General features: G+C 35.4%; 2 protein-coding genes across 3 annotated transcripts; one reads left to right on the top strand and one right to left on the bottom strand.

Moving 5' to 3' along the window:
- Nucleotides 1-155: 155 nt before the first annotated feature.
- LOC147407227 (Haloacid dehalogenase-like hydrolase (HAD) superfamily protein) lies at nt 156-2,884 on the top strand. The gene is made up of 4 exons (XM_086435691.1): nt 156-429; nt 1,699-1,870; nt 2,320-2,436; nt 2,594-2,884. The coding sequence occupies exons 1-4, from the start codon at nt 320-322 to the stop codon at nt 2,714-2,716; spliced, it is 522 nt and encodes a 173-aa protein (XP_086291817.1). The 5' UTR covers nt 156-319; the 3' UTR covers nt 2,717-2,884.
- Nucleotides 2,885-4,012: 1,128 nt separating this feature from the next.
- LOC147407226 (uncharacterized) lies at nt 4,013-17,436 on the bottom strand. 2 transcript variants are annotated; one of them, XM_086435688.1, is made up of 16 exons: nt 17,193-17,436; nt 17,037-17,086; nt 16,261-16,321; nt 15,681-15,776; nt 15,406-15,555; nt 13,787-13,918; nt 11,951-12,078; nt 11,763-11,805; nt 9,968-10,051; nt 8,170-8,214; nt 7,711-7,781; nt 6,397-6,450; nt 6,211-6,316; nt 6,021-6,089; nt 5,583-5,726; nt 4,013-4,437 (listed from the first exon to the last, which is right to left on the bottom strand). In XM_086435688.1, exons 1-16 carry the CDS (start codon nt 17,322-17,324, stop codon nt 4,186-4,188), a joined length of 1,617 nt encoding a protein of 538 aa, XP_086291814.1. In that variant the 5' UTR covers nt 17,325-17,436; the 3' UTR covers nt 4,013-4,185. The 2 variants fall into 2 exon arrangements, with proteins under 2 accessions (XP_086291814.1, XP_086291816.1); XM_086435690.1 differs by having other exon boundaries at nt 8,170-8,211; nt 17,193-17,435.
- Between the last annotated feature and the right edge of the window lie 752 nt (nt 17,437-18,188).

The following is an 18,188-nucleotide window of genomic DNA, read 5'->3' as shown; positions in this document are numbered from 1 at the left end:
TGATAAATGGTTGACACGTATTTAATTGCACACGCTTTCGATATCAACCGTCGATTGACTACTGTTTAGAAATTAAGAGAGTGGATTATATAAAAGAAAATCAAAGGGGCCACCAGCTTTATATAATGGAAATCTCATCATTCACGATGCGACGCTACTACACCTTAGTTTTACTTCTTCTTTTCGGGAACTCGTCTCGAACTCGTAAAAGGACGATTAACTAATGATATTATTGGTAGGCGTGGCAAACCAAGGGAGACTAGACTTCAAGAGAACCTATCTGTGAGGAGAAGGGGAGAGAGAGAGAGAGAGAGAGAGAATGGGAGACGAGAAGGTGAAGGAAGAGGCTTTGCAGATAATAGGTCTCTTCGAAGTCCTGCCTCGCTTGGTCGTCTTCGATCTCGATTACACTCTATGGCCTTTCTACTGGTACCTCTCCCTAGTCCCTAGTCCCTACTCCCCTATTAGTTATAATTTGAGTTTTTCTCTATAATGCTTCAATCTTGCTTTGATTAGGGTTTTGTTTGGTTGATATCTCTTAGGAGAATTTAATTGAGAATTTGTGATTTTGTATCAGTTGTTTGATGTTTAACTCCGCATCTTTCTCTTATTTGTTAAAAAAATATTGAAAATTTGGCTTTTATTTGTCTTGATCCATGAACTAGCGATGTGCACCCGATTTCGCAATTTAACTCTATATAGATCTGCATCTTATGTTAAAAGCATGTGTTTTCATGTCATTTTTGGCCTTCTTCCTGCCCTTTTAAAACCCTTGCACCAAAGAACGACTCCTTGGTACCCCATGTGGAAAAAATTGAGAATTTTTTTATTACATCGGTACTATAATGGAGTTCGAGCTTTTAAAGTTCTAGTTCCATAATCAATTAAACATTACCTTCAATAAACTTGGATACTATTGCAAAATTAGAATCGTTTTAGAGTTCTTCAAGTTGGGTTTCTTAATCTAGAAGGCTATACTGAATCTGAGGAGCACCTTTGATACAATGTTAGCACTTTTGCAGATTTGTCACTCTTTATATCTACTGTTTTGGTTTAACATCCTTTAATATTTGAAAGATTATTTAGGGGTTAATGACATTAAGAAAAATCGGACCTACTGTGCATGTAGGTACCACCATTTTTTTCTAACGTTCTTACATTAGTTTCAGCATCTGATTATGATAACTAGTTTTGTGTTGGGAATTCGAGTGTGTGTTCACTCACCTCTCAATGGTTGTCTGAACTCTGAACTCCTTTTCTCACTTCATATGTCATAAGAGTGGTAAGAAGATTTGGTTCGCTCTCTATAATGATAAGTCTTTATGCAATATGCATCATTCCCTATAACCAACACTTTGTCCAGTCAACAAATAAATACCCTTGGTATGGTGGTGTTTTTTTGTCTTGCTGTTTGGGGGCTATCTCAGCCCCCTTTTCTCCTTTATTATCAATGTAAGTTTTTATATTTATTAAAATAAAATAATAAAAAAAATAAATACCCTTGGCATTGTATGCCTCCACTAACCAGTAAAAAATATCTTTAAAAATTTCATGTTTGATACTTATTATTAACATGGTCATTGGTTTTGGTCTCTTTGATAGCTCTCTTTGACCTCTTAAATCATTGCATCTGCCTTTTGTGTTTTAATAAATTAATTGTTACAGAAAAATAAATTATTAACCTGGTTATTTATCCAGTGAATGCCGCTCCAAACGTGAAATGCCTTCTTTGTATCCACATGCTAAGGGCATATTATATGCACTCAAGGACAAGGGAATTGACATGGCAATCGCTTCTAGATCACCAACTCCTGATATAGCAAAGACATTTCTTGACAAATTGGGAATTCAGTCCATGTTTGTTGCCCAGGTGAGCCAATGAGATTTTTCTATTTAATTTTTTCTTTTCTTCCTTCTCTCTTTTTAATCTAGATGTCAATGCTTTCTTCCACAAGCAATGCTCTCCATTTTCAGTTTCAGTTTGAAACTATATATAGTCTTGCTTTTTCTGAAATAATAGGACTTATAGTTTATGGTGTCTTCTAGTTTATTTTCTTTTCTTATTCCTTCTGTAATTATTTACATGTAGTTTTGCATCACCCTTTCCTCTAATGTCAAGTAATTGTTCTGTAAATGGTGCAGGAGATCCTCTCTAGTTGAAACATGGTCTTCTAGTTTTATTTTCTATTTTTATCCCTTTTTCAATTATTTACTTTTTTTTTTTTTTTTTGATACATGGGTATCCAGACTTAGTCCCACTATTTAGTTTTACATCATCCTTTCCTCTAATGTCAAGTAATTGTTATGTAAATGGTGCAGGAGATCTTCTCTAGTCGGACCCACAAGACGGAACATTTCCAGAGAATTTATAGAAGAACTGGGGTTCCCTTCAACTCAATGCTCTTTTTCGATGATGAGGATAGGAACATTGAAGCGGTAATGATGTCTTCTATCTTGTGTTTTCCTATTTTATTTTATTTTATTTATATTTCATTTTGTTGGTGTGCGAATTCCTTGTTGTTCTATATGGGCTTCTCGTCAAGCCAAAAGAATATCATGGCACATTTGATTGAATTTTTTATGGCCTTGGCAGGTCTCTAAAATGGGAGCAACAAGCATTTTAGTGGGTAACGGGGTAAACCTTGGAGCTTTGAGGCAGGGACTGACAAACTTAGCTCAGAGTTCGGGTTCATCTAACAGGAGCAACAGGAAATGACTTTTTTTCCTCCCCTTCCTTTGCTCGGAGCTAGAACAAAATTCAAGATGGTGTGGGATTATAGAATTACATCTTCTGTTATTCTATTAAGTTGAATTATTGTTATTATTGTACAACACGATTGGTTTTGGAACGCAAATTTGCAATTGATGGACAAGTTAACTGCAATTCATGAGAGTTCAGATTATGATATTTGAATTATAAAAATTTTGTTGGTGAATAATGATTTTCTTATCCCCCCCTGACACACGCCCCCTAGTGTGGCATGTTCTAGAACCATAGATTCTTTTTCTCGGGATAAACAAATGCACATATTTATGGGGATGTACAATTGTGTATCTCAAGGGAAAAAATCTATGGTTCTAGCCCATGCCACGTCATGGGGCATGTGTTAGAGGGGACATCAGAAAATCACGACTCATTGTTGGTTTAGCAACAGTTATTCGTTCCTCTTTATAGGTAAGGAGCAAAAACTTATTTATTTAGCAATAACGCGTGTTGAACTCTTAACCATTGATCACTTTCTAGTTGGAGCCATGTTTTTAGTGGATTTCTGTTTATGTGTAAGCCAAGTGGGGAGTCGGTTGATCACTTGCTTTTACATTGCCCTTCCGCTTGGGCCATTTGGTCTCATGTTCTCTCTTTTCCATTTACCTTGGTTTCTTCCCCATTCATTTGTTCTCTAGTTGGAAGACCAATGGCCTTTCCGACAGAGAGGATTTGTTGGGAGCTAGTTCCTTTTGCCAGTTGTTGGTGTCTTTGGAAGGAGAGGTACGGCTGATCTTTTCAGGGCAAGGAACATTCCTTTGCCTGTGTTATTGCAATTGTGGGCCATTTGTTTTTCTAATGTAAGCAACATAGAGAGTTTAGTGGCTTTTGTTTGAGGATTCTCTCTTTGGGTAGGTTCTTATCAGTAGGGGGAGGGATTAGCTTGTTTTCTTCTTTGGAGGACTTCTTGCCCTCCCTTTAATAAATGCTATATTTATAAAATAAAATTTAAAAAATAAAAAATAAACTGTTGGTCTTGTACCACAAACTAAACAATAATTTCCAGTTGTTTTGTTTCCAATGCAGTACCAAGCTGCTCTGTTTAAGAATTAGGTGGATGTAGAATTCCAAGTAATATAGGAACATACCTCCAACTACATGTAAGAAACAAGCAGTCTTGATACATCTGCATGATTACTTGCTGAAACTTGCAACATGGATAAACTAATAGTTTTAGATGTTGTAGAGAGAGAGTCCTTTAATCCAGATAGCAATTGTTCGGTTTGACTAAATTTTGGCTAGTTGAGATTATTAGGAATTGATCGCTCAATTAACATTCTTATTGACAGATTCCGACACTAATTGAATCCAATCTCACAATCATAACTACAGTAGTGTAATGTGGTGGTTTCGGAAAATCACTTGCAGAACACAATTATACTGTGTCTCAGCAAAGATACCTTCACGGCAGGGTTAAATATCTAGTCTATGGCCACCATAGATCCCGCTGATAACGAGGATGCTCCATTTGGTTGGGCAGTTGCCAGAGCTTCATTTGGTAGGGGTTGGTCAGTTGCCGGAGCTTCATCTAATGTCGCAGATGAATGCACATTCTGGTACTTCAGGATGGTTTCGTTGTCCAGAGGCCATGATGCTCCTGCCATGACAGCTTCAATTTCCCATGTCTCCCGTGGCAGATCCGTAAGGTTCTCACATCCATTTGACGTCACATGCTGAACAACCAGAAACATATACTGAGTATTCACTCACTCCATGGAAGAGTAAAGATTTGACAATAACAACAGGGCATAGCCAACAATCAGAAACAAGTCCTTCTGAATCCGTGGTTTTTTCAAGAATTAGTAAGGAAAAATTAATCACAATTTCCCAGGTCTGTTATAGGAATGTGAATCATGTGAAGCTGAAATCTTAGTGCTACTCCATGGGCTAAAAAAATCCAAGAAACTATCTCTAATCTCAAAATCATGTGATAAAAGGTGCCTTGAATATGTGCGATTACTTGGCCATCTGATAAGAGAGGGGGGGGGGGGGGGGCACATCGAGATTCTTCCACATCATGACATAAATTTGTGTCCTCATGTTGTCATGGTTGTCTATAAAAAATCTTATTTTCAGGTGTACCAAGACCAGCAAATGATGATGGGCATGATGCAATGGTTCTTCTCAATGGGTAAAATACCTTGTCAGGTTCTGAAACTATAAATTTTGGCGGGACACTCAATATTTTGTTTTTCCTTCATTACATGCAGGATATTGGTTAACATTTTCCAAAGAGGAGTTGCCACGATTTTTCAATTGAAAATTTTCACTGTAGCAAATACAATTACATGTTTTTCTCATTTACAGCTTATTATTGTTATAGGTACAAATCATAAGAACTCCATTACGTAATCCATTATTATCCTCCCTATTTATACAAAGATAATCATTTAGATGTCTGTTGTTTAAAATACATTGGTGACCCATGAAACCTACTTTTTAGTGTTCGTCAAGTTTGACACTCCATATCCATGTTGACACAGACATGAATACCTTTGCCAATGCAACATAGCTTGGGAGAAAAACTTGTTTAGGGAGGAGTATATAGGAATTGTACATAATTTGGTGTAGATCTACTGCTGTAGTTAATTTTTGTTTTTGGCTATTTACCCATCATTTTGTTATTTTTAATTCCTCTCCTTTTATTCTTTCCCCCTTTAATTAAATATTTCCTTGTTTTTAATTGATAAAATAAACAAGTCATGTTTCCCCTCTTTTCATGGATATTGTCTATCTACTTACTAAAATATATGTTATCGATGCAAGTATATTCCATAATTTTAAACCACTGGCAAACTTGTTTCAGTGAGATGCATACCACATCACTTTCAATGCGAACGCCTCCAAATTTCCTAAATCTTGCAATCACATCACGATTGATGAACTTAGACTTTTTGGGATCATCCATTGCTGGTGTTAGAAGAATGTCATTGAAATAGCATCCTGGGGAAACTGTAACTACCTGCAGCCCAGAGAAATTTATTAAACAACCAAATTATATCTAGTAAATATTTTGAAAGAGTTAATTTTCACTGTAAGGATATTATGCCCACATAGTTCAGTGCTAGTCAACTAATTTGTGTGAAAATATATTAATAAAAGGTAATTGTATTAGCATTTTTTTTAGTACTGAACTACAGGATCAGTTTGATAATGTGGAAACCTTGTATTGTGTTATCATGTTACATGTAACAAATCAGATTAAAGATTACAGATTACAGATTACGAGTTATGAACATCATATTCTCCAACTTACCATGCCTTCTTTAAGTTCTCTAGTTGTCCGTAATGCCTTCAACCCTGATTCTGTTGGCCTCTCTGTCCCCTATTTCAATAAACAAGACAAATTAAAAATTGAAGATAAGATAAACTAGGATAAGGTTTGAAGGCTTTCCCTATAAAATAATCCTTCACAGGTAACCACATAAAGCTCAATGATGATTGACCTGAGGATAGCCCCCTGGGTCATGAGCATCAATCCCAAGAAAATGTCCAATGCCATGGGGCATGAAGATTGCACCCAGGCTTTCATTCATCATACTGTCAACCTCCCTGGGGAAAAAAATCCATGCTATCACATACCCATACTTGGATTCTTCTATTGAAACAAATATCGTGCACAGAACACATACCCAACAAGAATTCCTCCCGTTATCAAGGACTCCAAGATGTTCCTTTCAGCTAACCTGTTGTCATCAGAGAAAATTATGGAAAATCATCTAGTGTCACAGTAAACATTAATAATTTCAAGAGTTGTGCTGGGTTGACACAGGATTTACTGTGATTCTCACAATTCTAACGTGGACATGCATACATAACCGTAGATGGTTTTTACTCGTATCGCGAGGAAACACATCTATGGTTATGTGCACATCCCACGTCAGACTTGTGAGAATCGCAGCAAATACTTTTTGTCATTTCAGTATTTTCCTAATTTCAATTAAAGCATCATATTAATTATATTTTTTTACTTTCAGAACGGTATGCATGATCATGGGTAGGTGCTCATATCAAGGCCCTGTATGACAAGGACACGGTGCCAGATACGGTTGTATCCACATGTCACGTAGATGTTGATAATTTTTCAAACAAGTCTTAGTTTATGCAAGAATCATACAATTTTATATGGTTTTAGTGCATAAGAAGCTTACCATATTACCACTCTTACTATACCGCATATTTGACATGAATTAAAGTTTTAACAACAATTGAACAAATTGCACGGATATGTAGGTAGGCATAGGGCTGTCAATGGATTGGGTCAGGATCGGATAAGGGTTGATTTGGTACAGATCCAATCAGGATCAGATCGGATCCGGTACTGGTCCAATAATATTGAATCGGGTTTTTATCGGATCTCAGTATTAAGATCCAGATCTGATCCATTAACGATCGGGTCCAAATCAGGACAAACCCGATTTTATACAAAATCTAAATAAACTTTACATATCTCAACAAATATATAATATAATTTCTATACTTTCTAACATATTATCAGATCTGGTCCTTATCGGATCGTGGTTGATTCCGATCCAGTAAAATATCAGATTGGATCCTTAATCCAAAACACCGATCCAGACCCGAAGTTATCAGATCAGGGACATGGTTGATCCCGATCCAGTAAGATAATGGATTGGATCCTTATCGAAATCAAAAACACCAATCCAGACCCGAAGTTATCATATCAGAATAGATTGGATTTCGGTTTGATCCAATCCATTGACAGCCCTAGGTAGGCACGCAGATCTTGACAAGCTCGACAACTAATCTAGAGCAAAATTATTCACAGCCATTTCAATAAGGAAAATAAAAGTAAGTAATGCAGACAACAGTGTCATAAATCGATGCATTTATATTGTAGCGTTATTTTTTTGCTAGGCACATTTATATCATACATGGAATTTCTTAAATAAGAGGAATGAAAATCTAGATGCGTAAAGCCATACTTATGCATGTCTATCCAGCTAACTCCAGGTTTTATTGTAGACATAACCTCATTATGAGCCTTCAGAACAGCCTGATAAATAATTAATAAAAAATTACCTTGTTAAACAATATCCACCAAACAAAAAAGATGATAAATAAAACAATATACATGGGAAGCCAAAATTCCAGTGTTTAATCCCCTTATAACTATACAATCTTGATATTGGTGACAAAAGGTGATACCTAACCCGCTAGCATACAACTATGTTTCACTTTTTATCAGGTGGCAGGCCCTGCTTCCATCACTATCCTATATAGATGAGATCTGAAGAAACTCCCAAAGAGAAAATAGTTGGTGTTGAACCAAACATTGGATCATTCAAAATTACAAATCATCCAACCAATTGAAAGAAAAATATCCATCTCACTTATCCTTCTATCCCACAATATTGACAACTAAACAAAGGCTTAACACTTACATTATACACAACACGTTGATCATCACTGAATTTTCCATTTACCTGCTTCACAATAGAAGAGTTCAGGAGTGCTAGTATAATCAATAAATTACCAAGAAGAAAATTTGAAATGAATGAAGCTGACAATAGTTGAAACATAAGACTCTGCAGCAATTTTCACTCTATTTTAACATCTATTCTATTCAAGAGGGTTACTGTTACCACACTACTGATAATCTCAATTATGATAATTCATGAAGCCGACACATGAATTATCAGAAATAAACAAGATATTTTACAACTATCAATACATGTCCAATTAGAGACTAGAGCGGTTACATATAAAATAACAGCAAATTATTTTATATTTAGTTAAACACAGTGGGAGGAAGTGCTTTAGCAGAAACAAGGAAACAAGTGTTTTCAAGAAGAACCAGGGAATAATATGGAGAATGCTGAGGTCCCAGACTTAAAATAACGACAAATTATTTTATATTTAGTTAAACAAAGTGGGAGCAAGTGCTTGAGCAGAAACTAGGAAACTAGTGTTTTAAAGAAGAACCAGGGGATAATATGGAGAATGCTGAAGTCCAAGACTTCAATGGGACCTTAGCAACCTCCGAAACCTTGTGTTTTGCATAAATTTTCCTAAAAGGAATTCCTATTTCCTTTTTTGAGTGCAAGAAAAACAAGGTTTTACTTTTACAATTGTACAATGGATTCTGTAAATAACTTTAGCATCTTCCTATATGTGTATGTGTGTATATGTAAGTGTGTGACTGTGTGAATATACATACGTGTATAATTAATTTTAAGATTACTAGCTTACCCTACTAAGTAACCCTTTGGTAAATTCAAATACAGAGAGATCTAATAAGCGTCATCACTTCATCACAATGTCGAAGCCAGCACATTCTCAGGTTCAGTGTGAAAACTGTACTCTCTGGGCATAATGGAGAGGCATCACGTCATCTATTATCCTTGTGTATCTTCTCCCAGTTAGTCCAGTTGTCCCCAAGGAATGTCTTGGTTGAACCTGATTGCAGAATTCCCATTGATTTTGTGGCAACAAGGATGTCAGCCTAGTAGGAACCATCGATCCAAAGCTTCAAAAGCAACACAATTTCGCTCGAAATAAATCGTGTAAGTGCCAATGGTTGGAATTCAAAAGTGTACGATGCTAAAGAAAGGAGTTGAAGAAGTGACTATCCGAGTCATTATTCTATTATGATTTAGGCATGGAACTTCTTTATATTCTGATAATTGCATATACTTCCAATCAATGAACAAATTTCTGGAAATATGATACTCTCCAGTTCTAGGAATTATTAATTTGTGAGGGTTTTAAAAGGATAAGACATGATCCAAAATATCCTCTCAAGGAAATCAACGTTTTTCCAAATAAATATGAAGTACTTCACCGGGGGTTACATTTATAGAATACCTATCCAACTAGAGATGTGTTAACTTAGATATTTTCAGAGGGATGGACACAATGCCAGGATAATTTGGTGCCAAAATCTTCCTCAAAGATTCACACAATATACCTCATACAGTGATGTGAAGTTAATTGCAGATATTTGAACCTATAGGGGTTGATGGACAGATATCGCAGTTGGAACTTGGTCCACAGGATTACATAGATGCAAAAGGAAAAGAAAAGCAAGTGATCCATCTTTGTACACACAATCACTACTAAAATCATGAGGCTTTTCCTAACTTTCATATCAAGCATGCAACTATGCTGAGAAGTTGAGATACCAAATATCATATAGTAAAAAAAAAGGAGCTCATGAAGCAATAGGGGCAACACACTCACAGGAAATGAGCATGAAATATCAGAAGCATAAAAATGGTATTCTGCTCCCATGTCCATCAATGCCATGTCACCATCTTCTAGTGTCTGCTAACGTAAGCAAAGTGAGATTGAAATTATAACCCAAGTATAAAAGGGTCCATGAATGCAAATGTAGCATAATGATCATCTTGGAGAAAACTTGACCTACTACGTACTAAACTAATGATGTGAATTCTAACATACTATGATACTCCTAATGTCCATCAGTCTAATGCTCTCAGTTTTTTTAGTTGCTTTTGTGGAAATTTTGCAAATGTTGCCAATTATAGAGGTATAACCTAAGTTGTTTAATCCCTGCCTACCACCAGTCATTCATGCCTCCAGCATTTTTCCCTTAAAAGATATTGATATGTTTAACTACCCGCACCCTCCCCCACAATACGAAGGGGGCCTAGAAGCCATTTTTTCCGTGTTTGTTTATGTTTAAGCAGAAAAGAAGATGTTTATGAAAAGTATCCAGTAACATGTGGAAAGGTCGCATGTCACAATTTGAGATACAATATCAGGATGGCAGAACCTTATGGTATTTTCACCCTAAGCTGAATAAGATAGTGAAGTTAATCAAATCTGTAACTCCAAAAGAAATGAACCAAAACAAAAAATCTAACTGTATAAAAGAAAAGGTAACTATGGGCTATAGCCTGTAGGAGAGAACTAGATGACATGAGTGTTCACAAATTCCAACAATTTATGATTTGAAACATAAGATTACTATCCAATCTTAATGCAAATAATTTGTATAGCTTCAGATAAAAATCCCATGATTTCTGAGAAAATATATTTTGTAGGTTAGAGCAAATTTTCTACTGTACATATCAAGATGGTCAAGTGTTATGGCATTATTTGCAAGTGTTAGTAAAAAAACCTTGCCATTATATGATGGGTTGTGGAATTGTTAGACTTGGGTACAATGTTACCCAGTTTGGTCAATTCAATTTGGGTCTGAGGTTTGCCAACCTAGGGGGATTGGATGAGATCATGTACATTTCTCAGTTTGCTAATTTTGTCCCCTAATATATAATTCAAGCATGTAAGCAAATTACAGCATCGTATCTTCACAATTCGGTTTGCCCAAACATTTTTTTATCAGAAAAGAAAATGTTTGGGCGAACCAAATTGTGAAGATACAATGCTGTAACTTGCTCACATGCTTGAATTATATATATTGGACACTGAAACCAATAAGAAAATTCAATGAACTGCCATGAATGGGTACACAATCTTCTGGCACATAGTTCATTGAATTCCACGAACCTGATCAAACCATACCAAGAAAGGTTTGCTGCATACCGGTTTGTGGTTCAGTGTAGTAGGGGCCGAACTAGGTAACAATGGTACTGCATATAATGTAAATTTAATAAAATATTTTTTGTCTATTTCATTTATTTTTTGAAAGGTGGCTATTTCATATATCTCGAATCATAAAAAAATATTATGAATTTTATGATTCAATGAATTGGATAATTTATAATCCTACATCTTACAATTTTTTTAATCAATTCAATTCTGATCACATTACTTTCAAGTAGACACTCAAAATTGATCAAGAGATGCAAGGATAATTTACATATATATGGATTTCATGCAAAACAGCCACCAATATGGGGATAGAATAGGGAGAAAATTAGCAACCAAGGGACTGAGTTTGAAGGAACGTGTGGAATTGCTGAAGCAAGTATCATGAACAATATACTCATCAAAAAAAAGTATCGTAAACAATATAAAAGATGCACGAGAAGAATTCTGGTCTGATTACCCGATCATTAGGAGCAGCAGCATGACCATAATGAATAATGGCACTGCAAACAAAGTCTCTCATGGCCATCACATACATTAAAGGGAAGACACAAGCAAACTAAAATCATACAAGCATGTCATGTGAACTCTATCCATCACAAAGTAATACCAAGAAAGGGGGTCATAATAAATAGATTTGGGACGAACCTGTTTTCACCTGTAGCACATATACAAGTATAGGAACAATGTCTGCAACCACCATGCATGTATATATGATGTAGAAAGATCATCTCCAGTTGATATTCTTTCAGGCCAATTTTTGACTTCTGCATGACCTGCGCACAAAACTAAGAAGCTTAACAAACATATACAATCATTAATAAAATTTTGTGGCTATTAATAGTGGAAAACTACAAACTCCATTAAGAACTATCTCAGTTTATTGAACCTGTGCATTCAAAGTGAAATAGATTGGCCATAGTGACCTTCAATGTTGATACTTAGAGTCAAGTGCACTGATCAGCTTCTTAGCAACAACAGCAAACATGGCAATGATCTCCATGGAATGCAAATTTTGTATAAAAAGCATTAGGCACATTTGATCTATCTTGGATTATAGACTTCCTTCTAGAAGTATTTTATCTTAGCTTGAAAGAAATTTTGACATGTTAAGAGCCAGATGATATAGAAAGAACCCCAAGGGGTTGGCCTAGTAGCAAGCCAAGCCCTGATAAGCTCCTCAGGAAGAGTAGGTCAAGTGTTCGTAACCTCACGAAGAAATAAATTCCTTGGGGCTACCCTCCAAATCCCTCTGACCCTCCACTCAACCAGTTGCATGTAGGACTTTCCAAGGGGGCAATGTGTGTGACAGTGGGATTAGTCTCACCCGAAGGGTGGGGATACCCACGATAAGCAAAAAAAAGATATAGAAGACAAGAAGAGGAGCTCCAATGTTAACTACTGTCTTGGGAGGTAAGAGGAGAGACAATGTGGTACTTACATGAAAGAAGATGATAAAAAAGGGATAGGTTTTACATCAATGGATGCTCACAAGGAAATTGTGACCAACCTAGGCAGTAGTTCTAGAGACAAACAGAATATACCATTGAATATGTTTTCAGCCCTACAGATTTTCAGTAGGAATTAATATTTCCTCCATTTACCATATTATAGTTGGTTTAGTTATTTATGTATATCTCATACTTAGTGATGAAAATTTAGAAGCAGGTAAGGTTTTAAAGCGTCCATTTTGACGCATGTTGTAAACAAAGAGATTTGAATGGAAGTATTGCTTGCCAACTCAAATTTCTCATTGACAGTTTCCAACAAATGTGTTTCCATCTCTGACGTATATTTCATAAATCACTATCTTTTACCATGGTTTTTTACTTCTCTATGTACCTTATTTGGGAAAATGCCCCCGCAGAATTGCATCTATGTGTTATCAATTCTTATCAGAGTCCCTGGATTGGTTTTCACCCATTAGCAATATACTTATAAAGCTTTAACGCTGCTCAATTGCAAGAACATCTTGAAGTAATCAACTGATTGTATACAATTTTACACATGTACCATGGAACCTTATTTTTCCCTAAATTTTTTGGGATTAGGGTTTGACAATGGAGCCTCATGTAGCTAAACAAGCTACTTTAGCTTTTGCTTCTCACTATCAGGTTATCCAACTTTCCTAACAAATTTTTATTTTTCACTATTGGGTTGTCCCAGTTTCCTAGGTTCACAGTGAGGTTCTATGAGATGGACAGCTCTTGAAGAACTTGACATTGTCATTTTCTGCTTGAGCTTTATAGACACTGGGAGTAGACCTGATCATAGTACACCAATTTAGCCCCTCAGAGCAGATATCAGAGCCAATTACTTCCAGAGGATCCTGGCCAGCTGAACTAAACAAGTGATGAAGTAAGATGCATTAAGTTCCGCATCCACATCTTCTTATAAACAAAGGTAGCACAAATATATACTGCTAATCTGTCCAATAGAAATAAACTGAATAAATATAGTTCCAGAATTATTTAAAAGAAACACCTCAATATGAGCAGCTGAACTGGCATCATTTGCATATCTAATAAGGCCAAGTTCCAGTTCTGATTTGAAAACACGGTTCTCGGTAAGAATAGGATGAAGAGAGGTTGTATCTGTCTCAAATGCCTCAATAGCCTGTTATAAAAAAGCATCCCGAACTTCAGCAAATTATAAGAAAATAAGCTAATATATATTCTAGACGACTAAATCAATAGCTATGTGATAACAAGTGGTAGTTTAAATTGCAAACTAAACAGGAAACTTTTGACAAGACATCAAATGGTCAACAAGGATGATTCAAACCAAAGCATTTTGAGTATTTTTTTTATAGATATGATGATAGGAGTGAAAGTTGAGCCCTAACAAACCATCGCTCCAGAGATCTAATGCAACTCAAACTTTATTAGTTTGACTATACCATATATTTTATGCGATCTCTCCAGTTAGTGGAATTAGCAGACAATATAATTGTAAATTACTTGACTGTCATTGCTCGTGGCGACCTTTACTAAATACTTGCACTTTGCTACAGCCTACAGCAGCTTGGGTAACTTTGAAATTGTTTCTCTCACTTGGCTGAGGAAGCAATCCACAGTATTTTGCCACATTCAGGAAATTTCCAGTGTCTTTTTTTTTTTTCTCTTAAAAGGTTTCTAATCTAAAGCATTGAAGTAACCTTAATAAACGTCAAATCTTCTTATTCACTGCGATTTTTACCATAAAGTTTGGTCCCATTTTCTCTCTTGGTTTCAAATTTCTTGATGTCTTCCTCGCTCAGTACTTCAATTATTTCAAAGCTGGAAGTCTGCAGTTGTGACTGGCAGAGAGTAGATTTTTTGGAAGCTTATACCCTTTGCAGGTTGTTGGGGCATATGGAAGGAAAGGAATGGGCAGATCTTCAAATAGTAGGAGCAATCTTTTCAGGAAGTCATTATTTGTATCTTGGGCTTTGTGTTTTATTGGTTGTTTAAAGAGTTTAGAGGTGTCTTCTTTGAGGACCTCCTCTTTAGATAGGATTTGGATCATAAAATAGATTGTATTTTTTTATACGTTAAAATTTCATTAGAAAAGGGACAAGAGATCCCAAAATTACAAAGCTTATCAAATAGAGGGTAAAAGCAAGAAAACCAAAAAAGCTATCACTAATCTCTCAAGTTACAAACGAGATCCCATCGAACAACAAAATCTTCAAAGAAAATGCCCTTAAACTCTTGTGAAACCTTTCCCCAATGGAAAAGTAATCCCAACACATTAAACTTAAGCTCTTCAAAAGGTGACTCTTTTCCCATAAAAAAGATTGTTAGTCCTTCTTTTGTTCACTTTTGAGACCATCTCGTCGTCTCAATTTTTTTTTTTTTAAAGGTAAAGCACAAACTACACCTCTCGTTAATAAATTTCCTTTATTTATCAAGAAGAAAAAAAGCCCTGTCAGCATTATGGATCATGTAAAACATACCATCAACAATCATGATATTTTCAATTTTCAACATTGTAGCATTGCAAAATAAACAAATTCTTTTTGTACACCATTTCTGATTGAAGGTCCAACAGATAAATTTATTTCCGACCAGACCAGATGGTATGTAATGCAAAACAAGGAAGAGAGAGAGAGAGATTTGTACCTCAAGCGCAGCAGGTTTTGAGAACTTATTGCTGTCAGTGTTAAGCCCGCTTAAGAGGTACACTAGAGGTTTTCCAGGACCCCGATAATGACTTTTCAAAACTTGATCAATCTCATCATTATAGCAGACCAGACTCACCATATACCTTTCCTGCAAAACATAGTGTTCATTGCGTTAAGCAGTGGTGTACTAATTGCCTAAAGTAATAATTATATATAGACATTAGAGAAACTACTAGTTGCGGCATTGAAAGAGTTACAAAAATAAATTATTACCTTAAATGAAGATAAGGGCTTTATCTTCCCCGACCAAATGGCATAATCTTCCGTTAATCTTGGAGCGAAAAGAATAGACTTCCCAGTGGTTACATCCTTAAAAACATAACAAGATTTCAGATCATGTTCATCATAAGAGTATATAATCCTCATCACACAACATGCATATGTTGTCAGGACAACAAAGGAAGGAAAAAAGTAAAGGTTGCCAAGGTACAAGAATATATTTACGCTGGTCACACGTGCACATCTTCACTACTTGCTACCATAAATTCTTAAATTTTCAAATTTTAGTTTATTAGCAATTATAAATTATTCTTCTAAAGATTTTTTTTTTTCTTTTTGCACGATATTATTCAACCATAATTTTCAGCATTGGCACTTCCAAGACAATTTCTGTGGAGAATCGATGACTTGTTTTTATTTAAAAGGACAGATCTTTTTATATAGTGATAAGGACCTAAATACCTATGTGTATACTATGTTTGAGAAAATACATTTACTCTCATCAAGATATTCTTAATGATATTAAAGAAAGATACTGTTTGTGTATATACCAAGAACCTCCACAAAAACTTACAATTGCTCCATAGAAACCAGGCTCCCTCACTCCAAATAAATATGCAAAATAGCTCTCTTGCCTGCAAAATGGAGATATCGGATTCAGATAGTGAACACAACCACCAATGGTCTATTACCGAGAAGACATTAACCGTATCCCCTTACCTATTCTCAATTTTATTTTTATTTTTGAAAAGTCTTACCTGTTCTCAATTTGAACTACAGATAAAATAAATTTCATTCATGAAGTACTTCTCCCTAACGAACAAAATATGACAATATCAATCTCCATGACCTTCTAAAGCAAAAGGAAAATTATCATCTAAGGATGAATGCCTTGATCAAAAATAAATAATTTTGACTAGCTTTCTCCCCTTTAGGATCAAGTAACTTAGTAGTAATTCTGTATGAGAAATAAAAATTATATTTTTCAAATTTTAAGAAAAAGTAGAAACATATCTTGTAGATCTGTCTGTTAGTCTTTTACTTACAACTTGAAGTTCGATCAATTTTCGAAGGACACTAATTGAACTTCAAGCGACCCATTGATCATAAGTTGGTGTCGGAACTTGGATGAATTGGATTTACAGAAGGCCATAGTTTTACATAAAATCAACTTATTTACGATTACTAATTAAATAAGCTTCAAATGCATACTCATAATTTTCGAATTAGTAGTTCCAATTTATTTGTTTATAGGTCTAATTCAAATTTAAGACAAGATTATAAAATAAATAAATAAATAAAAAGGAACATAAATATAATTCAAGACAAGAAAGTAAGGAATTTTTGTACCTAAAGAGAAGAACATGATCTGAACAATAGCGGGTCTGCTCCTCTCCGCCCTATAAAATAACCCAAAAACATATAAAATGAAACAGGGCTCTCAATTCCAATCGAATTATCGGTTAAAATGTGGTTGAAGAAGAGAAATGAAGAACGATATGGAACCTGTAAGAGGATGAAACCGAATAGAGGACGAGAAGAAGCTTTGAGAGACTGACGAAAGGAGTGGACGAGCTTGGCACGGTTGAGGGCGTGAAGCTCCATGGCGATGTCTGGTGGACCATGAGAAGAAGCCATGACGATTTCCTTCGCTGGACATCTCGATTTTTAGGAGTATTTATGGTGTAGTAGTTGCGATGAGGCTGTCAGCTTTCTTGTTGTACAGAATACAGAGGCATTGTGAGTGACGCGAGAAGCTCGTGGGATGTTAGAGGGAGAGAATGGTTTTAAATTCATTTGAGATGGGGACATAAGGCCAAAGGATAATTAAGAGATGGAAAATGCTTCAGTAACATTTAAATTGACATCGTTTCACACACTAATGACGTAGATGAGTACAGAATCAGAGATGCTTTCATCTAGAGATACTAGTAGAAGCATCTATGGTTCCGTGCACGACTCGTAAGAGATAAAAGAAAAGAGTCGAACTGGGGGTGTGGTCAAGGAAATGCTGGAGTGACTATGTTTCACACTGCATGTGAAAATTATGTACCCAACTCAAGGCGTTTTTCCTCAGATATAAGCGAAAAACATTTGTACTTATGAGTCCACGTCCACACAATGCAGTGTGAAATGCAGTCAATCCAAACGACTCAAAGATAAATAATACCAATGCAAAATAAAATATTTTGAAAGATATTAATTTAAATTTTTTTTTTTTTTTTTTTACATTTTATCAAATAATTCCATAGGTTTAGGTTTATTGCAAAATTGGACACTTTTTTATAATAAGCAAAAAAAAGATTGAAGAACCATTTCTCTTCATCACTCTTTTCACCATATCTGATACCTTATATTGTTTGACATTTGCCCAATAAACAAAAAAGCAGTATTATATTCATATCATACTTTTGTTTTGTTTACATGGAGATTTAAAATATTGTTCTTATTTCAACAATTATAAAAGAAAATACTTGGTCCGCATTGATAAAAGAAAATAAT

The sequence above is a fragment of the Akebia trifoliata genome, chromosome 3 (genome assembly GCF_017979445.1).
Source record: "Akebia trifoliata isolate Shusen 1 chromosome 3, ASM1797944v1, whole genome shotgun sequence".
NCBI lineage: Eukaryota > Viridiplantae > Streptophyta > Magnoliopsida > Ranunculales > Lardizabalaceae > Akebia > Akebia trifoliata.
This window is presented reverse-complemented; position numbering and strand designations above follow the sequence as displayed.